This window comes from Aquarana catesbeiana, linkage group LG10, assembly GCF_042186555.1.
Source record: "Aquarana catesbeiana isolate 2022-GZ linkage group LG10, ASM4218655v1, whole genome shotgun sequence".
In the NCBI taxonomy this organism is placed as follows: domain Eukaryota; kingdom Metazoa; phylum Chordata; class Amphibia; order Anura; family Ranidae; genus Aquarana; species Aquarana catesbeiana.
The window spans coordinates 181,422,537-181,448,073 of record NC_133333.1 but is presented as its reverse complement, the minus strand read 5'-3'; the positions used below and the strand labels follow the sequence as shown (position 1 = coordinate 181,448,073).

General features: G+C 42.2%; 1 protein-coding gene across 8 annotated transcripts in view; it reads right to left on the bottom strand.

Annotated features, from left to right (window-relative positions):
* RERE (arginine-glutamic acid dipeptide repeats) overlaps positions 1-25,537 on the bottom strand; it is a 498,077-nt gene that overhangs the window by 139,618 nt on the left and 332,922 nt on the right. For 7 of the 8 annotated variants that reach the window (XM_073603026.1, XM_073603030.1, XM_073603029.1 and 4 more), the window contains exon 4: positions 7,325-7,420. The exons of the other annotated variant lie outside the window; for it this stretch is intronic. In XM_073603026.1, the coding sequence (XP_073459127.1) occupies positions 7,325-7,420 (96 nt within the window). The remainder of the gene's footprint in view (positions 1-7,324; positions 7,421-25,537) is intronic. 8 annotated transcript variants of the gene reach the window in all.

Here is a 25,537-nt window from a genome sequence, read left to right as displayed (position 1 = left end):
AGGTCACGATCAGGAGCACATATGATCAGGAGTTCTCATCCATCATTCTCCATGACAGTTCAGCAGGTTGTCTGTCATTTGCTATGTTAAAACATTCCCATATTTCCATATTCAACATTCTCCAAAGTAAACCACAATCCTCCCCCAGGCCGCCACTTGATCTATAGCAATTGCAAATAGCTTCACAAACGCAGGATATATACAGCAACCCAGATGAGGCCTTATAACATGCTGAATAATCAAGAGCTTTTCCACATCAGGTAGCAGCTATGGCAAATTAGAGAAATTTTATATAAATAGTGAACAGTGGTTACCAAATCCTCCGAGGATAAAACCACCAGAATTGTGTGGGCCACAGCTGTCCGGCAGATATTCTGTAAGAGGGGTTTTAAAATGCCTCATTACTTTTCCCATTTATAAGCTTAGCTTCATGTAGCTGTGTGCTGGAAAACACCAATCATGATGTGAACAAAACTGACAAGCTCGGCCCTTCACAGACTGCCATCCACCACAGTTTAACTTTATTATGTGGAACCAGAGGAGAGGCAGTGGTCACTTGTCACTCATCCAGCAGGTCACACTAGCAAAGCTGAGCAGTAGTATTTTGCAAATGCTGTTGAGATAAAACACCTTATATCTCTCAATGACTCCACAGGAGATATTATCTGCGTTGAGTTCCTGGGTATGCACATTTGCAGTAACCATTATGGTGGTGTCCCACGTCCCTGGATTTGGAGAACATAAAAACACACAAGGGTGGGCAGAACAACCTAGACTCTTGGTGGACAGGGACAGAGTTGGGAACTACAGCAGGCAGGTCTCGCTGTTGAACTATCTAAGGCATCGCCAACTGGATAACTAGGGCCGAAACAACTAATCGCTCAATCGACAACTAGTCAATTAGGAAAATAGTTGTCAACTATTTTCCCAATCGATTACTCGGCCAGCCGATTAGTTGGCCTGCATACAAAATGCATTATTTGTTTACATATCAGGAAATACAGTGCAACACAAATACAGCTCAGTACACCACCCATACATGTCAGTAAGTGCCTGAGAACTTGTGAACGTGAATGGGTGAGCAATGCCTCATGGGACATGTAGTCCTGGGCAGGAAGTGAGTGGTTCTTAAGGCCCCTTTCAAACTGGGGAGGTTTGCAGGCGCTATTGCGCTAATAAGAGCGCCTGCAAACCGACCCAAAAGTGTCGCTGCTTTGTATCCAGTGTGAAAGCCCCGAAGGCTTTCACACTGGAGCGGTGCGCTGGCAGGACGGGGAAAAAAAGTCCTGCCAGCAGCATCTTTGGAGCGGGGAAGGAGCGTTGTATTCACCGCTCTTTCCCCACTCCTGCCCATTGAAATCAATGTGACAGCGCAGCTATACCGCCGGCAAAGCGCCTCTGCAGAGGCGCTTTGCGGTGGTTTTTAACCCTTTCTCGGCCGTTAGCGGGGGGTAAAACCCCCCGCTAGCGGCCGGATACCGACGGTAAAGTGTCGCTAACAATAGCGGAGCTTTACCGCTGACGCCACCCCCGCCCCAGTGTGAAAGGGGCCTTAGTCCAAAGTTTTTTTTTTACCTTGCTATAGTGGCACTCTGAGGCAGGAGGAGCCAGAAGCAATTTGCAGTTTTGAATCTGCCCAACAAATTAGCCAAAAAATCACAGCAAAATTGCGTGTGCAAAACGCACAGCAAAAAGCACTGCAGAAATGGATCAAAAGCAAACTGCATAGTTCAACCGAAGCCTTATGCTGGCCATACACGTATCGATTTTTGGACAAGAACATTCATACAAAATATCTTTGTACATTCGCTGAAAGAATGTCGTTTGCTTTTTACATTTAGTTTATAAAATGAATGTAATTTCTGAACAAAAACCACATGCACTGTCTGAAAATTCCTTTGACCAAGAAGTTTTCTATTCTGCTTCTTTGCATTTTCCCATCACTGTAGTCGAAAACTAACGTCGATTTGACCCCACTAACAGTTAGAAAATCGATGGAATGTTCTTGAAATTAAATTTTCTTTTGAAGGAAGACATTGGTTTTTGTATGGTCAGCATATATTACAGTTTGGTCTGAAAATCGGCAAAACAGTCTTTAATTATTTTTTCTTTAAATAAAAAATTTGATCCGAGTCTGATGATATTTTCCAGATTCAACCTCTAATAGTATATACAATATATCTATGCTGTCTGTTATTCACAGAGTGGTTTGGAGATTTTGTTCCCAAACCATATAGTTGGTTTTATATTTACCACCGCATAGAGATATTTAAGAATAAATTGCCTTTTTTGAATGTTATTATCTGATTAATCTAAGTGATAAACGGCCAACTAATCGATTATGAAAATAATCATTAGTTGCAGCTCTATGGATAACCAAAATAATTTTTTAATGGACTAAATCTTTAGCACACATATGAACAGACCTATTGAAAATATGAGTAATATTTTAGCTACAGTTTGTATATTTGAAAAAAAAAAAGACAAAAATGGCTAAGTCTCCTGGTGTGACTAGGCTCTAGCAGTGTTAAGATGACACAACTTACATTTATTAAAGCACTCAGTTAAGCTTTTATATTGACAGTGAGGATTAAAATCTCTATGCAGCGTGATCATAGGCGCTTACTCTATTTAAAATCTTTAACTTCATTAGTGACACATAACTGAAATTGCAACTCATTAGCACTTTGATGGTATTTAGCACCAAATTCAAACTACTGTTACCACGATAGATGGAGGATGTGACTGCCAGTGTTACAGAAACATTTTATGTATACATCAATGGTCGCTTTTAAGAGAAATAATAGTGTTTGGTCAATATTTTTGAAAAGAGAAAAACATTTATATGGAGGCGGAACTCTACAAGTGTGTTAGGGATTGCATCCATTAAAGTGTTTGTAACCCTAAAAAAAAAAAAAAAAAAAAAAAAGGATCCTATTCCTTTATAGCAGATTAAACAGCACAGTGCTTGGTCTGTCTAATCTGCCCCACTCTAAACTGTAAAAAACTTGGCTGACCCTGCCACATTATGCCCCCTTCTGTGAGCTGACCACAATAATCATGGCTGCTGAGCCCGACTACCGTGGTCAGCTTGTGCGCCTTCATCCGCAGCTCTCCTCTCTCCCCCTCACCCTCTCCCTCCCTGTCAGCTCCCATGTCTGTGTCTCTGTCTACCCCCGCCGCTATTTAAAAAAAAATCAAAGATTACCAATTATCACTGCAAGCCCCTCTATTATAACGAGTCAATACTATATCTTCAGGGTGCTACTGCGGGACGTCAGAGGGGGATCTCGGCCCCTCCCACAGTAGCCCTGGATCGGAGTACGAGACTGGCCGGGAGTCACGTGACTGGCCTGAAGATAGCTGTAAAAAGGTATTTACATGCTTCGTTTTAGAAAAACATTTACCCTGTGTGTTGTGCCTTCTGGAGGGTCTGGCAGTGAAATATCTTAAAGCGGTGTTCCGGCCGTTTTTTGTTTTTTTTTAAAGTCAGCAGCTACAAACACTGTAGCTGCAGACTTTTAATAAGGAAACTTACCTGTCGAACGAGCCCACGATGCCGGCCCCCCCGAGGCCGATACGCCTATCGGATCGGCGGCAGGCGCTGCCATCCTAAGGGAAAAAGGCAGTGGAGTCTTGCGGCCTCACTGCCAGGTTCCTACTGTGCATGCGCGAGTCACGCGGCGCTTTGTGAATGGCTCCGTTGGTTTCTGGGACACACACGTCCCAGAAGGCAACAGGGCCGCTCGCCGAAGAGGAGGAAGCGCCGCGGAAGAGGCAGATTAGGAAGATTGCCTAACAGGGGTTTCAAAGTTCAATTTTTTTTTTTTTTCAAATGTTTTTTATTTTTTTTTAAATATTGATGCACTTTTTTTTATTTTAGGGTGGCCCTCCACTTTAAAGTGGTTGTTACCACAAAAAATGTATTTGATTATAAAGAAAGAATTGCGTTAGGTGCATGATAAATAAAAACATGTGAATTACTAAAATAAACCGTGAAGGATATCCTGCTGCTAGGCACTATAACCCTGATATAGGGCACAGAGAGATAAATGTATAAATAAAAGTGCAGTGCTGGATAATAGACCAATAATTACCAAGTGAATATGTGTAGGCTTACACTAATATAAAGCATATAAAAATTAATCATGATCAAAAATAATAAACATCCAGTGAAAAAAATAGTCCATACGTAATTAATGTGTTGAAGAAAATACGTGCATAATGAAACACAAAATGTGACAACAGAAAAGTTCATAAGTGAAGGTGTCCCAACGAAAGAATTCCGATACATGACCCTGGATCTGTGTTCTCCACCACTTGTGCTGCATGTCACCTTTCAACAAATAATGGAGGCTTACCAGAAAGCCTGCGACCGCCCTTCTCAGGGGGGTCAAATCAGGCTTAGTAGAGACAGTAGAGACACTGTTAAGGACTCACTTCTCTCACAATGACCAGCTGGCGTCAATAAGGAATAACTTCCATGGCGCACTCACAGGAGACAAGTGCTGCGCACCGATGGACAACCGAAGGGACAGGAGCCGCACGCCAATGAGCATCCACTTCCACAGCATTCGATGGATTATCCAAGAAAGGGAAGGAAGTTTTTCTTTTTTTTTTTTTTCCTTTGATGGTTTATTCAAACAAAAAGTCCCAATACAATAAAACGTTCCTTAAAAGCATACAGATAAAATGCTCTGCTAGTATCTAAAAACAAAAACGCGCATGCGCCGTGAGTGTGTACGCAGCGAACCCCAAAAAAGTAACACAAAAATGTATTTGAAAAGTATGCTGGGCTTTCCGATATAAAAAACCAGCACTGTTTTTGTACTTTCTGGCAAACTGTTAGTCCTCTAATTAAAGAAAAGGTAGGTTTTAATTTTATAGTATCAGATTCTGAATTATAATTTTATATAATTAATCTTAAATTAACTTTTGATAATTCCACATTTCTGCAACCGTCTCCTAATGTGGGGAATTGTAGATTTAGCTTGAGGTAGGGTGGATTATTTATTACAATGGTTCTACCTAACTGCTGTGCAGCTGCTGAGATAGAATATCTTACAACCACTGGGGTTGACTTACTAAAACTGGAGAGTGCAAAATCTGGTGGAGCTGTGCATGGTAGCCAATCTAACTTCAGCTTGTTCAATTAAGCTTTGGCAAAAATAAACTGGAAGCTGACTGGTTTCTACGCAGAGCTGCACCAGATTTTGTACTGAACAGTTTTAGTAATTTAACCCCATTGTGTATCACGGTTAAGCAGGAAGGAGGCAATGAGCATGTAATGAGCAAATATGGCCTCCCTGATGTACAAATATAATAATGACAAGCTATACAGAGAATCCAGCACTAACACACTTTAATTGCATGAATCTGGTCTTACACATATACCTTGAAAGAAATTAAAGAAACTATACATTTTTCACAAGATGTTGCTGTGTCTGACTTCATAGGAGGGCCTCCCATCACTGACACAGTCATGTATGTGCTTAAGCCCAGCAATTTAAACCAACTTCTGAATGCAAGTGGACATTATAAAAATAAATACCATTTAATATGTGCCGGATTAAAAAAAAAAAAAAAAAAAATGACACTATATTATAATATACAACCACATTATATATATATATACACACACACACATACACACACACACACACACACACACACACACAGTATCTCACAAAAGTGAGTACACCCCTCACATTCATTTTTGTAAATATTTTATTATATAATGTGACAACAATGAAGAAATTACACTTTGCTACAATGTAAAGTAGTGAGTGTACAGCTTGTAGTATTTCAACATAACGACCCCAAACACACCTCCAAGACGACCCCTGCCTTGCTAAAGAAGCTGAGGGTAAAGGTGATGGACTGGCCAAGCATGTCTCCAGACCTAAACCCTATTGAGCATCTGTGGGGCATCCTCAAAAGGAATACAGAGGAGCGCAAGGTCCCTAACATCCACCAGCTCCGTCATGAAGGAGTGGAAGAGGACTCCAGTGGCAACCTGTGAAGCTCTGGTGATCTCTATGCTCAAGAGGGTTAAGGCAGTGCTGGAAAATAATGGTGGCCACACAAAATATTGACACTTTGGGCCCAATTTGGACATTTTCACTTAGGGGTGTACTCACTTTTGTTGCCAGTGGTTTAGACAATAATGGCTGTGTGTTGAGTTATTTTGAGGGGACAACAAATTTACACTGTTATACAAGCTGTACACTCACTACTTTACATTGTAGCAAAGTGTCATTTCTTCAGTGTTGTCACATGAAAAGATATAATAAAATATTTACAAAAATGTGAGGGGTGTACTCACTTTTGTGAGATACTGTGTGTATATATGTGTGTGTGTGTGTATATATATATATACACACACACACACACATATACATACATACATATATACACATACATACACACCACTAATGTACTCCAAACTTTATATACACAATTTCTTTCAAAGAATGAATATATTTTTGTCTCTTAAAGTTCAATTTTTCTTCCTCTAAATTCCAGCTTCCCTAAGAAAAAGCTTTCTCTATCTTCTAGGACAATCCTTACCCAGCTTCCTATAGAAAACTCCTCTATTACCTGTTATTTAGAATGAGAAAACTGTAAGGCCGGATACACAGTTTGAATCGATTCAGACCATTAAAAGGGGCCGATTGATCAACTTGGGTACAACTATATACTGTAAAGTGATGGATAGATAGGTGGGTCCTCCCATAAGGTTTTTGTGAATCTAAAGGAGATTGTACAATCGGATTGTATAGTGTATGGCTACCTTTATACATCTAAACTGAACTGGTTGTGCTTTTGGTGCCATCAATACTTAACGGCACCTGAAATGTGGAAGCAAATATGCATTTTTATCACATGCAATGCTCCAAAATGCCCCATGAACTATTTTGCTGTGTTTGTGTATCGTGGGAAAATCACACCAAAACACATGCACTCCAACTACGCTGTGTGGATGGGGTTCTGAAAATGAAATTGGTGTTTACACACCATCTCCCCTTCCCTGAGCTGGACCTGGATTACAAGAACATTGACAGCTGAATGTCTCCCTTCCATGCACAAAGCTGGCCATACACTATACAATCTGATTGTACAATTTCCTTTAGAGTTACCAAAACTATGCAATAGGAAGACCTACCTTGTACCAAATGAGGAAGGCTCTTGCACATAGCTGATGATAGATCTAAAGGACATTGTACAATCAGATTGTATTGTGTATGGTCACCTTAAAGTGTTACTAAACCCACAACAGTAAAATCAGTCTGTATATGCAGTAAAGCATGCTTGTTATACTCACTGTGGAACCTATGGGGTTATTCCTCCGCACTGTGTAAAAAGGCTGTTTGATCCCGTCTTCTCTGATCCTCCCCTTCTTCCACTGTCCCCAATCCATCTGATAAGACAGAGCCTTTGGAGTCAGTCTGCACATGCTCAGTTTGGTGTGTATTGCTACAGTTTTTTTTTTTTTTTTCTTCTTGAGGGGGTGCATGTGATCAGCACAGGGCCAATCAGCACTGCCCAGACAGAGGGTCAGGGGTCATGCAGCCTCATAGGACAGTCAGAGGAGAATGAAAACTGTTCCTAAAAGCTTTAATCAAACAATGATAGAAGTCACAAGACTGCTATATACTGCTGACAAGAAAAGCCATTTACTAAAATAATTGCATTTCCATTTTCTGTGTATTGTGGCAGACCAGATATAGTGAATGCAGGGTCCTGGGTTTAGTAACACTTTAAAGGAAGTAGTAGGAAAATGGGTGGAAATAAAACAAAATTAAAAAAAAGCTTTCATGGAATAGGTAAGTGAGAGATAAGGACATTGGAATGGCTTGGGCAGAAAGGACATCAGAAAAGGTTTCTATTTATTGTGAAAAATGAAATTCCGTCCGAAAAGATGAACTTTGCCATTAAAGTGATAAATTTGTTTTTAAGTTGTGTGTAAATTTATGTTTTCAATAACAAAAATGTCATACATACCTGCTCTGTGCAATGGTTTTGCAGAGAGCAGCCCTGATCCTTCTCTTCTGGGGTCCTCCTCTGACACTCTGTGTTCCACCATTGGAAGCTGCTTCCTATGGTGGCACTCGTGTGGGCTCAATACTGAGCCGCACTTTGGGTGTACACTGACACACACAGTGCAGCTTGTCCCTGCCCCCTGTCACTGGATTTGATTGACAGCAGCTGGGGCCAAAGGCTTCCGTTGCTCTCACCAAGTCCAGTGAGGATGGAAAGAGAGCAGGGCTGCTGCACTCAGGCACAACGCTGGATCGAGGTCTGGGTTCAGGCAAGTATTTGCTTGCATTACAGTAAAAAACCTTCAGCCTTTACAACCACTGTATGTATGAATGAATGGCACATTCAAGGTAGTTGGCACATACATAGCAATGAATTTAAATAAGGTTTGACATGTTGTACATTACCTAAGCACTCGACAAAGGGCAGGGACGCCCAAAGGAGATTTTTGCACATACACAAGCTCTATACCACAAAATAAAACTTTAGAAAGAGTAAGCAAGCCATATCACAAAAAAGTAACCACTTTTGACAACAGACAGATTTACCGAACAGATAAACTGAAAGCTGTCTTTGTTAATTGTGCAAGCTCTATACAGCAACTCTCTGCAGACTGCCACAGAATAACTCATTATTAACGAGGAAGGAAAGGTATTAATCTTCAGTGCTCAGGCAGATCAATCAAATAGATTTAAAATTAATCTACAGAAAGATGTTTATAAAATATTACAGACAGAACACATGGGAAACTGATGATGGGTCTATAAAAAAAAAAAAAAAACCTGTAGCCATTACTCATACTCTCAGGTAATCTTGCAACCTTTACCTAAAAGTTTTGATCTGAGTTTCATTATTTTAAATGGTTTCTGTTCCATGTTTCATTAATGTATTTTTATACACAGGCCTGTCATGCTACCCCTAGTGACCACCTGTATTGGCAATTCCCTAAGCCTCCATCCACACCTGATCGCAGTCAGAATCGCTGTGGGACGCGTTTGCGATGCCATTACTTCTTAGTGGCATCCCTATCATACGGTAAATCGCGCTGCAATCGCATGTCGCTCAAAAAGGAACATGAGCTTTTTTTGGGTGACAGCGTCAAGCGGCGCGATTGGTGTGTCATTATAAGTATTTGCATCGCAAACGCGTCCCGTGTTTTGCAGCGATTTGGGATTGCGACGGTTTCACCCACAATCAGGTGTGAATGGAGCCTAAAAAGCAGAAAACTGTAGGAAGTGTGGAAAGCTACTACTTGACCTCTCTTTCTGAGAACACTATGCTCCACGTCTGAAGGTCCTGAACAATGAGACGTCCAGGAAACTGGCATTTTCAGAAGGTGGTCACCAGTGGCAGCCTCCGTCTTTCATGTCTGCTTTGTTTTAAAAACTGCTAAGAGAAGGTCAGTTACCCTACTGGAAAGCCCATTTTCCCTACAGCAATGGACAAGACAGCAACAAAGCATAGTCACTGTTTAGTACTAAGCAGAAAGCCAAGTCTGCCTACATAATGAATAAAACTTCCTCAACGTAAACATATCTAAAAACTATAAGTAGAAATAATGTATTTAAAATATTAAACAGTGTTCGAATCAATCACATTAGCTGCTCAGTTCCAGATAAAAAAAAAAAATGGTTTCCCTTTAGGTAGGTGATCCAAAGAGCAATGTAGAGCAATGTTCAGCAGTAACCAAAACAAACCAGAATTCATCTTTCAACCACAAAGGCAACATTTGACTGGCTGCTATTCCACGGGGCGCAACATTTGGCTTATTAGGGTTTTATGTAAATGAAAATCAAATCTTTCAACCAGTGAGATATAATAAGCATTCCAACCAGGAGAGGTTTTCTGTAAGGAACATGCTTTATCTCAGGAGGACACGCCTGGTCACAAAGAGACGGCAGCTTGATGGAGAGTGGTAATGGAAGACAGGAAATGAGAAGGCTTGGTTAAGGCTTCTACAATCAATCAGCATGTTTAATGGAGTGTGAGCCCTGGTGAGAATAGAATGCTCTGGGCTTTAAATATGGTTGGATCCAAGACTCAACACAGAACAGAGGGAAACACTGCTCCCAGGAAATTCTGACTGGTAGGCAATATATGACCTCTCCAAGCATCAAACCTGAAACCTTTCAGAAATTTTCTGTCCAGGCTAGATTAGAATAAAAAAAAAATTGGGGCCACCTTTTTAACAAGACAGGAGACCAACAGCTTAAATTAGCACATTAATAAGCTTTATTTTAATTAGGTGTCTTTTGTACTGTTAATTGGACAGAAAACTTCTAGTACACATGTGGATGTGGTAAATCACACAAGTCTGAATAAACCCTAAAGATTTCTATGGAGAAAGCATAAAGCCTTCACATGTTTTGCCTTTCCACCTAGTGATCAGCAAGGGTATATCACCCTGTACCCCATTAATCAGATACTGATGCTCAGAAGTTCTTGGCTTTCTTTGGCAAACCTGGGAATTCCACTATATTTTTCAAAGATGGCAGGCGACAGCACATAAATTGTGTTATTTATTATTTATTTCAGGTACTTATATAGCGCCGTCAATTTACGCAGCGCTTTACATATACATTGTACATTCACATCAGTCCCTACCCTCAAGGAGCTTACAATCTAAGGTCCCTAACTCACATTCATACATACATACTAGGGACAATTTAGACAGGATCCAATTAACCTACCAGCATGTCTTTGGAGTGTGGGAGGAAACCGGAGTACCCGGAGGAAACCCACACAGGCACAGGGAGAACATGCAAACTCCAGGCAGGTAGTGTCGTGGTTGGGATTCATTGTGTTGCCAAGGGCTGGTGGCCTGGGTGTTGCTTGGCAGCACTACTAAAACAGCTGATAGTAGGGGTGTTAAATTTTGTCCCTAAAAGTAGAAACTCCTAAAATAAATGGTTACAGAACAAAAGGTTACCTATAATTGTATTGATTACAGCAGCATCAGTTCATTGGTTTTTGGTGTCTGCTCCAAGCCTGATCAATAGCATATGATAATCCAGGGACCCCAAAACCTTACTGTGACCCACCATTAAGGTCCCACGCAAAAGAATCCAAACTTATTTTTTGCAATGTTTTTTGACCATTATTGCCACAGACCTGGAAAGATCTGTTTGTCAGGAGAACATTCACCAAGTTATAAAAATACATCCTTTATGAAAGATGTTACACACATTAGAAACTAGGGCTTAAAAGTCTAGCATTTTGATGAAACACTTTCATATATTCCAAAGTTTATTCTCACTACAGACTTTCATGGGAATAGGATATTTTCAGCATAACATTTCAATCATTCTTATCACTATCATCATAAATGGATGTTATACATTTCCTCAAATGCACTGAAACCTAATACTGAGAGAAGGGATGGTCCGTCATAAAGCTAAACATTAAGACCCAAAGGAGAATTAGAAAAAAAAAATAAAGCAAGCTGAAATTTTTTTTACTGCAGTCGATTGTTATGTGTAGGGATAATGTGTGTATTATAAATATATGCTTGAACAGATGGTGTTGATACTGCAACCATAAAATAGAGCAAATAAAGGCCACAAACTCAACATGAATGGCTACGTTTGGTTGATGGGCCACCACCAGACAGCTAATCTCAAAGAATGTGATGTGAAGGAGCACAGCTGAGAATCTCTCGGCACTAAGGCAATTATTTTAGCAATGACGTGTGGGCACTGTGTGATGGACACTATTCAAAGAAAAAAAAAAAAAAACTAGTGAATTCTATTTTTGTTGAACAGTGCTTTAATTCTCAGAAGTACACTGCTCCAGAAAGCATAGACTAACCAACAAAGCTCCTTGCACATTGCTGAGCACCTCTAATTAGATCCAATACTGAAGACGGCACTACAATTCCCACTGGCACCAACACAGCCAGGTGCTTCATAACAGCTAATGGCTTGTTTTCATGTGAAGATGTAAATTCGCCATCAGAAATGGAACTCTTGCTCTGGGGCATTAAAAATCTATCATCAGTAACAAGCTGGAAGGGCTGGCCTGTTTCCACAGGAAAGATACCAATATATTCTATTAGGTGTGAGAAGACCTATATAACATTGCTAACATCACATTCTGTGCCATAACACTAGTTCCATATCATGCATAGGCAACAATTACCCACACAGCATGTATTTTATTAGATGTAACATCATAATGCAGATCTTTGTATGTTGTCCAAAGAAAGGTTGGGGCAGAAATCAGAGGCGTTGCCAACTGCTGGTACCCTGTAGATGCTTTGCAGTGCTGTTAAAACAGACTTTACTGAGTACCAAGCGGAAATTCAGCAGCAAAGAGCGAATAGGGGCCTTCCACTTTCTTTCCAGCCAGTGCTCAAAAGATTTTAATCACTTCGCACCCGGGCTATAGTCAAAAGACGACTACAGCGGCGGCTTAAAATGCCAGGAGGGGGCGTACATGGACGTCCTCCCATTACCGCGCTGGGACTCGGCTGATCACTGATCGAGGAAAAAGGGTCAATCACAGCAGGCCCTTTACCAGGTGATCAACTGTCAGCCGATGACAGGTGACTGAGGAAGAAAACAGAAGCCGATTATCGGCTTTTTCTTTCCCTCGCACTGTCAGCGTGAAGAAAGAAGAAAGCCGTTAACCAGCTTCTGTTAGAGGGACATCGGTCACCAGTGCTGCTAATCTGTGCCCTCCAGTTACATCTATAAGTGCCATCCAGTGCTGCTAATCAGTGCCCACCAGTGCCATCTATCGGTGCCTCCTCTCCATGCTGCCTATCAATGCCGCCTGATCAATGCCCACCAGTGCTACCTATCAGTTCCGCCTCATCAGTGCAGCCTATCATGCCCATCAGTGCCCATCAGTGCCACCTCATCAGTGGAGAAAAATAACTTGTTTGCAAAATTTTATAACAAAATATGAAAAACTTCTGTTTTTTTCAAAATTTTCTGTCTTTTTTTATCAAAAAAAAAAAAAAAAATCAAGTAGTGATTAAATACCACCAAAAGAAAGCTCTATTTGTGTGGAAAAAAAATCCACCTGGGTACAGTGTTGCATGAAAGAGCAATTGTCATCAGTCAAGTGTGACAGCGCTGAAAATCGGCATGGGCAGCAAGTGGTAAAAAAAAAAAAAAAAAAAAAAGTGTGATCTATATTTTTCTTTTTCAAGAAATATTTGTTCTCAGGCTCCGGGGATTTTTTTTTAGCCCTGATCAATGGCCTAAAGTGGCCTCTTTCCAGGCCCTATTGCCCAAAACATTTTAGGATGACTATTGTGCAAAGGAAGAAAGTCTCAATGGAGCACAATGCTGCATGCCCACCTTTATTGAAAAACACAGCCGCATACCAACCTGGCCCACGTAAATCAACAAGACGCTTCAGCCCAACTCTGCACAGGTCACAGCCCTGATGCATTTTGCCACGTCCACAGGGCTTAATCATGGAGGTGCCTCAAGAGTCGATGAATGGGCTTCTTAGACACCTGCACCCTTGAGTAGGAGTCACCGGAGTTGGAGGATGTTTGACTGGAGTGGCACCCCAAGTTTCCTAGGATGCCCACCTTTAAACTAATTTCTTACATGTGGAGATTGATGAGAAGTTATAAGAAAGATAGATAGACTTTGGGGAATTATAACTAATACTAGCAGTATAAAAACATGCATTATTCAGCAAATATACATCTGGAATAAAGTTCTATTCTGAGCACATTTACTATGCACATGTGGGATTTTAGGTTTGAATCATAGAAGCACCCTCATTTTTCCACATGGATAGCCCCGGTTTCTCAACACCTCTTTCCACATGACACAGCCTGGTTGCAGTGGCACTGAGCAATGCACTGTAGGATGCTGGTGGCATGCCTATGCTCCACTAATGTCCCACATGTGTGCATTTTATGGGTCCAGCTTCATATTGGTTATTTCAACCTAGTTTATCAGAATCCATCTCATTTTTATGTCCTAGTGGTCAGCTAGCACCTGTGCTTCCAACATAAATTATGTTCTTCTGCACATCTGGACCACTGACCTCACCAGGAGAAACACTGTAAACTCCTTTTTTATCTGAAAGTTTTCTGTGCGTATAAAACCAGACAAAAAAAAAAAGTAATAAAACGTTGGTACATGCAAGATATTTCCCTATTAGAGGCTAATGTTCTCAGTCATCAGATATGTTATGGTGAGAAAGACTGAATGTCCTTCAGCTGGATATCTGGCAGGAAGCCAGGAGGAAAAACACCTCCTTCAGAAACCAATTTTTATTACAAACACATTCAGTCTTGATAAGCTTCTTAGTCTTTTTTTTTTTTTTTACCTACTGCTATTTCAGGAACCAACTTATAATTTAGGTTCACCTGCCTTTTAGTTAAAAACAAAAGTGCACAAATAGTTTTCACTGGACGCTAGGAACACAAGAGTATAACAACCTAAGTGATCATTTGCTTATTGTCACGTTATTTCATATGTAATCTATTTCAACCGAACATTTCTCTGTACGTATGTTTATTAAATCGGCTGCGTCCGCATTTATGCTTTCAAATGTTATGTCTTTTACATTAAAAATAAAAACTTCTTTTTAAAAAAAAAAAGCGCACAATTAAATGTTGCATTTACACCTTTTCCGTTTTCCTGTTGCTTATGTTATCAGCTGCTAGAGGCCAAGGAGAGGTTTGCAGATGTGATCTACAGGGGTGTTCAGGGTGGTCCAATAACATGAAGTCTGTGGTGTACAACTAAACATTGCCAATGTATAGATATACACCACGCACCCGTCAGCAAATGGACCCCGATTTCCAACAAAAATAAAGGCAGTCTGTTACAACTTCCCCAGGAAATTGAAGAGGTCTCAGACAGGTCCATGATGGGCATCATATCGGCGTTTGTATACCTTACCTTAGAGGGCAATTCAGGCAATAAGTGAAAGCAATCAGTGACATAATTTCCACAAGTAAACACTGCAACTGCACTAAAATCAGAAAGCTTGAATGACGAGCTATGAATAATTCACTGCAACCATATTTTACAGACCATCCCACAGGTCAGTAGGAAGACGGGACAGATGTACTTCCTGGAGACTAAGCCATCACTTTCCTTCCCACTTTCTTTCCTGCATCACAAACCACATTGGTTGGTCAATTAAGACAGGGTGCATCATTACAGGGATGACCTAATCATTGTGCTGCTACTCCATTATTTTCCAATTACAGGCCGGGTTGGGTGCTAATTAAGGCTTTAATTCATAGGTCCAGTAAGGTACCTGGATCACAAGCCTGACTGAAATTATTTAAATTCTTTAGTGGGTGAAACATTTTACGTATATGTATTTCAACTGTATGTGTATTTGCCTGGAGCTCAGCGTTAAAATATTAATTCAGATATGATTTGGGAATGTTAATAACACTTTTACCTGATATACATACACATTAGCTAACTTGTATTTTAGGTTTAACTCCAAGACAAAACAGTGCCACACAGTTCTATTGCTCAGTACAGTGCTGGCACAAGCTGTTGACCTTCAGCAATTACACATGCATAGAGAAGAATGTTAAAGTATGTGTTCTGTACTGCTATTCCAATATGTTTTGGCCTGAAGCAATACACCACAGCTTTTAAAAAGCATTTTTCTTCCTGCTCTGGTTACCACAGGCATACTGTAAATCAAACCAGCTCTACACCATTGTATTCAGGCATCAAGCCGTTACCCAACAACTCAGGGCATTACCGATGCATTTAACTAATCATCGAGTATGCGCTGTGGTAATTACTTTCCATTAAAGTTTCCTGCCTTAAACCTACAGAAAAGGCAATCCGTTGGAGAGGGGGAGTTGTTCACGGTGCTTGACATTTGGCATGAAATGTCAGTTGTGCTACATGGTTCAAATCTAATTACCCAACACAAGCAGAGCAAGAATCTCCCTCTCGCCCACAGAAACAAAATAAGAGGAGGAAACAGGGGCTGCTGAAGGAGGACAGATGTTTATGTCCTTGGGAAGCCTTCAGATATTTCTAAACTTTTTAATATCAATACCACAGATGTGTCTATGAGGTTTCTGATGCTATCATCCCACAAATGCTCAGCCACTGTAGGGGCACATTCAGTCTGGGACCACACAGTGTGGACTACCATATGATGGTGTGTACAGACCACCAAGCCAGAAATCCCTTTAAAAAAAAAAAAAAAAGCCAAGTGACATGAGATAACAGTGAGCTGGATTAACAATCTAATGTGTATGGTGGCATGCAGATACGAGGGAGGGGTGTTAGAGAGATTGTCACTAGTATTCTCCCTAGCTATGTGGAGCCAAGTGTTACCTACCAGCACTGCTCACCCCCTCCTCTTTGCATTGACAAATGCACTAATACTGACCCTTCAAGGTTTTTGGAGTGCTTCAGAGATTTTCTGCCCTAAAGTTGGACCAGTTATGACTGCACATCCAACTGGCCTCTAATGGGCAGTCACACAATCAACAGACTTCAATCAACTAACTCAACCCACTGAGTAATTCTAGCTGTCCTCCTGGCATCTAGTGAAGAGGACTGGCCTGCTTAGTAAATCCCCATGGTTTCTGGCATCTACATCATAAGAAAGACCCAGAATTCAAGCCTGACAAAACACAGACCAGGTTGTTCTAAACATCTAAGCAGCACCCTCTGAAGTTGTTACAGCGTATGACAAGTGTCTGCACAAAAGCACATGGAGAAACCTGCCACCAATTATAATGCTCAGAAGGGTAATTTGCCATGAAGCGTTTAAAAGTGCTGCATTAGCAAAAGCAAATTACGCATGCATGCTGCATTTTGTGAGCCCCTCCCACACTTCACTATTGGCCAGTAAAACCATCCATCATTGCGATGGACTAAAAACATAATAGATATGTGCAATTGAATCTCACAAGGTTAAGGACTTAACCAGTTTTTTCCTTCCACCAATGGGTTCAAAATAAAACCGACTCCCTTTTTCCCATTCAAACACTTGATGTGGATAGGGAAATTCTCCACACGGAGTTATTGTATTCCGACAGCCGGGAGACTTCCTCGCCATCAGAATTCACTGATCAGCGTTGCAGACTATAGCCAGTGGCACAGATAGAGCGGGGAAAGTCTTATAGGACGGTTGTACAGAAGTCCTCTCTGTCCATACATGGATCGAAATTCAGCCAGTCTCTGCAGAACTAGCTGAATCTCAATCCATGTATGGCCAGCCTAAAGTTATTGTAGTCTCTTTAAAAAAAATAAAAATACATAAACATGTTATACTTACCTGCTCTGTGCAGTGGATTCGCACAGAGCAGCCTGGATCCTCCTCTTCTCGGGTCCCTCTTCACCGCTGCTGGCCCCTCCCTCCTGTCAAGTGCCCCCACAGCAAGCAGCTTGCTATGGGGGCACCCGAGCCGAGCTGCAGCTCTGTGTATCCATTCAGACACAGAGCTACTGTTCTGCCCCGCTCGCTCTCCTGATTGGCTAACTGACTTTAATTGATAGCCATGGAAGCCAACGGCACCGCTGCTGTGTCTCAGCCAATCAGGAGGGAGAGGGACTCGTGGACATCGCTGGACAGAGATGGGGCTCAGGTAAGTATTAGGAGATGCTAGGGAGGCTGCTACACACAGAAGGCTTTTTATCCTGATAGAATGCATTAAGGTAAAAAAACCTTCTGCCTTTACAACTCCTTTAACTCTAGACCTACATACTGTGTCCTCTTCCAGTTCACTGACTAGGTAGGCAAGGCTATAAATCTGCAGCTACCATATCTCCATCCTCGGGGGTTCCCTATTCCATAATTACAAATAAATGTTGAATTATGGAGTTCCCATTCAAACAGCCCTTGATGAGAAATCATGACAATCTTTTGATTGCTTCAAGGTACCTTTCTCTGATCAGCAGCAGAATGTGGAGATGCACACAGACACAAACAATCTTTAACAGCAGTGACACATGCTCATTCAGCTCTGTGAACCATGCCTACAAATATTCCCATCTCAAGAACAATGGCTACATGATTCAAACCACATTAGTGACAGCAATCACTTCCCATATGTATCTTCTTGGTAACAGCTGACCCAGGAGAGTGCATATACCTATAGCAATATAAACCCACCCAGGCTAAAAAAAAAAATAAATAAAAAAAAATAACCTAAAACATGAACAATCATCATGCATTATCTGCTGGATCCATCTTCACAGTTAATACTTCTCTTAAAAATAATTCATTTTTAATGCATTATATCAAGGAACGTGAAACAGATGTCTCGATTGAAATAACTGCCTGAACGACACAGCCTTCACGATCCAATTCTGGAAAATAAAAACAGTGCTGGTGGAAAGGAGCAGAGTACGATTTAGCGCTTTGGCGGCAGAGCCAGTAAAACAGGGTCTGGGCTGCAATAGAAAGCATGCAGATTGCTGTGTGGGGAATTAGAATGATGGGCAGTTAGTGTCGGCTGCTGAAGTAGTAGTTTTGTATTAATGGTGGAGGAAAAAGAATTTATATGTAAATCACTTGCATAAAATACACACAGGAGGTGAAGAGAAAGCACTGGGTAGTGTGACAGGCTGCAAAGAACCTTCATTTACTCTGCAATAATTCAGCTGTTAACACTTGGCGTCACAGCTACCAGGAGCTGTCCAACATAAAACGCTGGGTGCCAACACACTGGAAAAAACCCCACAACAAAGGCAATATAGGTCAATACACCAACATCTCAGAGACAGAATAGTTTCTTATGCATGTTCTTATAAGTATTTTATATATTTTCTTATCTTTCATTTATCTGCATAACCCACAAAGCTGGAGAGCAGCAGGGCTCTGCCTAGTGCAAACACTGTATAGGGGCATCTACAAAAATGCAAGAAATAAAGTCTAAAATTCTTGAAATCATGAAATAACAGTTGTCCTATCTGGAAGGTTTCACCTGCACTGGGGACATGTTTTCTCCGAGGGTGGTCATAGAGTTTAACTGCTGGCACCATCTGACTTCCCTAAGGCACCTGGGTCTGTGGGGCTAGGTCTCTTTGGGAGACTATAAACTTTTAGAAAATAGAAAGGTAGGTGCAACCAGAGCTGGTTTATCAGGTGAAATAAAAAAGCAGATGGATACTCTTCGTTTCAACCTGTCCAATCACGATTTCCAACCCCGCAACCCACCGTAAGCAGCACTGGATTGTGGCAATATCAATACAACTCACAGACTAATATGGTCAGTTTCCGAGACTTTCAGCTAATGCCTATGGGCCTCTACCTGAAGAAAACAAAAAAATCTTTATGGATTGATGGTAATGGAAAACCATTTTCTTGGGAGCCACATGTAGGTTTCTAGGGGTCTCTGATGTGGCATGTTGTCACCAGATGCTCAGTTTGTATGTTCCAAAAGCGTAAATCACACAAGTTGCCAAAACTTTATAAAATGAATCACAATACTGAGATCTGACTTCCAGGCAAACAGCGAAGTACAAAGTTAAAATACATATAAAAAGGAATGGTTTTACCTGTCAAGGGATTTGTAATTCTGGACAGCCAGGTTTGTGATTAAGGCTTCTCTGCCACACAGCACAACCCAATTCTGGAAATACATGACCACTTGGTCAAAATAACTCTTCCCTGAGTCTACTAATTTAATAGCTGCAACAGCACACTAACAAGACTGGCACTCCACTCCAGCCTTTCTCAACCGAGGTTTAATGGAGCACTGGGGTTCTTTCAGAGATGACTTGAGCATTAGGCAGTGCTGGATTGATTTTCTACCTGATGGTGTCTGCATAGCTTCGCTCGAGGAACTACAGTGATCACCAATGTTACAGGCATTCCTTCCAATGACCACTAATATAAGGGGGATTTTCTTCCATTGGCAATCAACGTAAAAAGGGTAAATGGGCACTTTCATACTGTCACAAATGTAAAGGGACATTTTTTTAACTGACCTCCTTATAACACCAGCATTTCCCCACCGACTAACATTTCTACCATCTGCAATTTGTGTGCACATCAATAATGTTTGTCTTGCCATTATTAATATTAATAATGCTGTTTCCTTAATACATCTATATCTTGTTAACCTTGTCCTCATAAATCAAGAGTGGTAGATATCAATTTTTGCAGGAATTCCATGAGACCCATATATTATTTTAAGGGATCCTCCAAAGGTAAAAAGGCTGTTCTACTCAACCGTCTCCTCTTGTTAGTATATGTGCATACAACATACCTGGTTTGCCCTTAGAGCTGTCCCTTCTACTTGCAGCAGATTGCTACTGTACAGATCACAGGAAGTTGATGTTTAGATAAATTAAGATGTTAACATTTAGCTGTAATTAAAATACATTTAACAATGTTTTAATGAATACCTAATTGCATTATGTGGTGCTTATTAGATCTGCCTAGATTTCAGCCTAAACATTACAAACAAAAAGCCTTTCAGCATGCTATTTCTGTGGCTCCTCATTGCAGTATTTTCTCTGCTATAAATCATGGTTTATGATGACTTTATTAACCTGTTCCTTGTTGTAAAGTGTTCTGGAGAAGAAAAAAAAAGTCGTAACACTAACGCAGCTTTCAAGGCATATCTATAAGAAGCAATATTTGGGCTAACACTGCATCTGTGAAGGCATACAACATACACTGTTATATGTAAATTACTTTTCTGATGAGCTGCTAGAGTGATTCTAAAAAAAAGTGCAGTTTGTGAGTCATGCGACAACTCTACCATTTGTCAAACCTGCACTTAAATGACTTGTTGACTGTGCAAAAATCTGCATGCACATCACGTTACCCGTGTCACCAGTTACTGCTACAATAACATGTAGCCCATCTGTTTACAGATGGCTGGTTCAGTCGTGTGCTTATATACGCGGTGGAGACTTTACCGCAAGGTATAGGGAGCTACAGAAGTCATTTCAATTGCATAGCCTTCACTGCTGCGTAACTTCACTGTAAACATGGTAATTGATAAGAAATATGTATCTCAGCAGAACAAAGCACCGAGTGTTAAATATTCAGATATGCGTGAATGAACAACAAGAAGGAACAGAGATAGCTTTGTGTTGGGGGGGGGGGGGGGGTTGTTATGGCGGATCAGATGTATATTCACCCTCACAACCAATGATTGTCCCCTCCCAAACACTTCCAGTGCTGATTAGCCTTCAGGTGGCTGGGGAGCTGCTCGTACACAGCAGTCTTGCTGTAATGCTTGCAATAAAACAGGCTGAATAAGGGAAGTCATTTGTTACATTATCAGAAACAGAAGCCAATTTGTTCTATGCTTCTGCTTCCTCCATAGCCCAGCTACACAACACACAGGGAGTTAATCTCATTAATAGCGAGGGAACAGATTTCTTCACTGCTTTGATGACTGATCTGCCTGCAAAGGAGGCAGCTCAATAAGACGTGTTCATCCAAATACCATTTTCTTGGCTATGTTTCTCCCTGTGGTCTTTTTTAGATTTATCTTTGGATTTTTTTTTTTTTCCTCCCTCTTCTTAATAACAAGATCTAAATGTTTTACAGCGACAGCTTGTCTTGGATTTCAGCACTCGTCTTGCTCTTTTTCTATTCAAGATTTTGCCGTCTTTCCTGCGCCGTAGATGTGGGAACACGGCGTTCACGGATCAGTGACATTGGGGTTTTTGTTGGAATACGACACCAGACAGGTTGTGTTTCATCTTGTCATACTGCTTTATTAAATGTTTTAAAAAAAAAAAAAACAATATGAAAAACACACAAAGACTCTACCGACGATATTATTGCAAAGAGACTGCCAAGATTTCAGAAGTTTTAGAAGGTTTTCAAAGAGCAAGAGTTATTTCATGCCAAAAATTTACATGAATATTTATGCCCACGTTACTTGGGCAATTTTTGAGTAGAAAAACACAAACGTGTGCAACCACAGATCATCATAAATAACTAGTATATGATCTCAGTGCCAAAAGATCGCTTTACAGGATCATAACCTAGAAAGAAAGCTTGTATTCTAAAGAGTGTGATTGCTGCCCTGTAGACCAAGCACAGTCATTTCCCATTATTTATGTAAAACAGATGCCACTATGCAGCATACACTGTACCCTTCACATCTGTCACTGCTCTACGGGAGGTTAGAATCTACTGCCCAGATTGCAATCATACAAATGTTCACAACAGCCAATTGACCTACCTTTACCTCTTTTGGGCTGAAGGTGGAAAACAGTGACCACAGGAAACCAATACAAATGTCCCTAGCGGGAGTCAGACCAGGTCAGTGCTGCAAAGTGCTCTAATAATTTAGTTAACATGCTCTCTCTTCTGCAAATAATTTTCAGTTATCTCAGGTAACTAGAAATGGTGGTGCTGCCATGGCATTTAATTAGCACGTTGTACCCTCAAAAGCAAGACAAAAAAAATCAAGGCAATTAGATAATAAAAAAATTGTCTACAGCTGAGCCATACTCCATCACAAAAACACGTCAGGCCACTACAGGTGCTTCCGCTTGTTGATAGCAGCAATAGATTAATCATTAATTAATAGTGTTAACATTAGGATGAGGAAGGCAGGGGTAAATAGTGAGAACATAAACACACAAAGTATACACACAGCTGTTCAGACCCATCTACACAACGATGGGATGCAGAGTCATCACTATAGGAGGCCAAGCAGCTTACGGCTGGCACTGTGAAGCAGGTCAGCAGCACATGAGTCATTTGCTTAGATGAATGAGATGCTTTGTGTTGACCTGCACTTAGAAAGCAGTGCTGCTATCCCATATCCTGCCACAGGGGGGCCTGAAAATGCAGTTTCTGGTGATTATACAATGGCACAGTTAATTCAGCACACAATACAGACTTGTAATGAACAGATTGCAATAATGACCCTGGATGCAATTCCAACACTGTCTACCATCAGTATATTCACAGGCTCTGGCACAGAAATGTAATGTTTAACTGCAGATGTATACTTGTAATGTTACAATCTTTGTGTTTATTTTACAACTGAGTAGCAAATGTAGTCTAATGTTCACAAAGTAATATACACTCTTTAGTCTATCACAGGGGGGGCAACCTTTTAAGCACAGTGTGTCAAAAAGTGTTTTCAAAGAAACTGAGCGTGCCGATTTTATAACAAAAAAATGTCAACTCCACACTCTCATCCACGAAAAGGATTTTTTATAAAGCAAATGCTGTAAACTACCTTAGTAGTGAGAAATTAACATCCTGCACTCTCACGCCCATTTCAATCCCAATTCCTGCAACTCCACACTTCAGATCAGCTCCAATTCATGCACCTTCACACCTCAGATCACTGTACCACCCCGCACATCTGCCCCACCACTGTACCACCCCGCACATCTGCCCCACCACTGTACCACCCCGCACACATCTGCCCCACCACTGTACCACCCCGCACATCTGCCCCACCACTGTACCACCCCGCACACATCTGCCCCACCACTGTACCACCCCGCACATCTGCCCCACCACTGTACCACCCCGCACACATCTGCCCCACCACTGTACCACCCCGCACACATCTGCCCCACCACTGTACCACCCCGCACACATCTGCCCCACCACTGTACCACCCCGCACACATCTGCCCCACCACTGTACCACCCCTCACACATCTGCTCCACCACTGTACCACCCCGCACACATCTGTCCCACCACTGTACCACCCCGCACACATCTGTCCCACCACTGTACCACCCCGCACACATCTGTCCCACCACTGTACCACCCGCACACATCTGCCCCACCACTGTACCACCCCGCACACATCTGTCCCACCACTGTACCACCCCGCACACATCTGTCCCACCACTGTACCACCCGCACACATCTGCCCCACCACTGTACCACCCCGCACACATCTGTCTCACCACTGTACCACCCCGCACACATCTGCCCCACCACTGTACCACCCCGCACACATCTGTCCCACCACTGTACCACCCTGCACATCCGCCCCACCACTGTACTACCCCGCACATCCGCCCCACCACTGTAACCCCCTGTACATCTGCCCCACCACTGTACTACCCCGCACATCCGCCCCACCACTGTACTACCCCGCACATCCGCCCCACCACCCTGCTCTTCTGTCCCACCACTGTAACCATCTTCTCATCTGTCCCAACACTGAACTTTTCTGCTCTTCTGCCCCACCACTGTAACCCCCTGCTCATGTATTCCACCGATGTACCTCCTTTCTTCTCTGCACACCTGCACCACCTGCTCCTCTGCCCCACCGCTATAACCCCCTGTTCATCTGTCCCACCAATGTACCTACTTTCTCATCTGCCCCATCACTGTACCCCCCTGCTTTTCTGTTCTGCCGCTGAACCCCCTTCTCATCCCTCCCACCACTGTACCCCCTTGCTCTTCTGTCCCACTACTGTAACCCCCCTGCTCATCTGCCCCATCAATGTACCCCTTTACTCATTTGCCCCACCACTGTACCTCCCTGCACATCTGCTCCCCCGATGTATCCCCATGCTCTTCTGTCTCACTACTGAATCACCTTCTCATCTGTCCTAACACTGAACCCATCTGCCACACAACTGTAACCTGCTTTCTCATCTGTCCCACCAATGTACCTCCTGCACATCTGTCTCACCTCTGTACCACCCTGCTCTTCTGCCCCACAACTGTAACCCCCTGCTCTTCTGCCCCACAACTGTAACCCCCTGCTCATCTGCCCCACCAATACACCTCCTTTCACACCTGCCCCACTGCTCTACTACCCTAACACTTAACCCCCCTGCTCGTCTGGCCTCACACTGTACCCCCCCCCCGCTCTTGTGTCCCACTGCTGAACCCCCTTCTCATCTCTTCCATCACTGTACCTCCCTCCACATCTGCCCCACTGCTGTACCCTCCTGCTCTTCTGTTTCACCTCTGAACCCCTCCTGCTCATTTTCCCCACCACTGTACCCTCATCTGCTCCACCGTTGTACCCTCTTCTCATCTATGCTATGCGTGATATGCAGAGTGGTGAAAGGAAGCAGAGATGAGACATCTACCTGTCTTGGTACACTCATCCTGCTGATCCAACTCTTGCATTCAGCCCACGTGCTTGTATGTGATGTCACATACAAGCATCTGGAATGGATGCGCAATAATGAGCTCGGCTCAGGGGCATTTTCTGAAAGCAGTGGGCCTGTGTGCAGTATCATAAGTTGGGGCCCCCGCAGCTGAGAAAAAGTGGTTGGGTGTGATTTTCATTGCGCTGAACACTGGCTGTGGCTTAAAGGGACAAGTGACGCAAAGGTTCAGGAATAAATTCAATGAAGTTCCCAGAGGCTCAACAGTAATTCCACAAACTGTCACCTGATTGTGGTTTTCTCAATCACAGTGAAATTCCTTCTTTCTGAGATTGGTAGTGGCAACAAAGAGTCATCTTCCTCCAGATGGTGGACGGGGCTAGCAGACTGTGATCGGCTTTAGCAGTTGTCAATGACAGTCCTTCTCCTCCTGGAAACAGGGACTCAACCAACCCCCCCCCCCCCCCCCCCAGCAGAACTACACCCAATCTCTTCCCCATCACAAAAGCTGA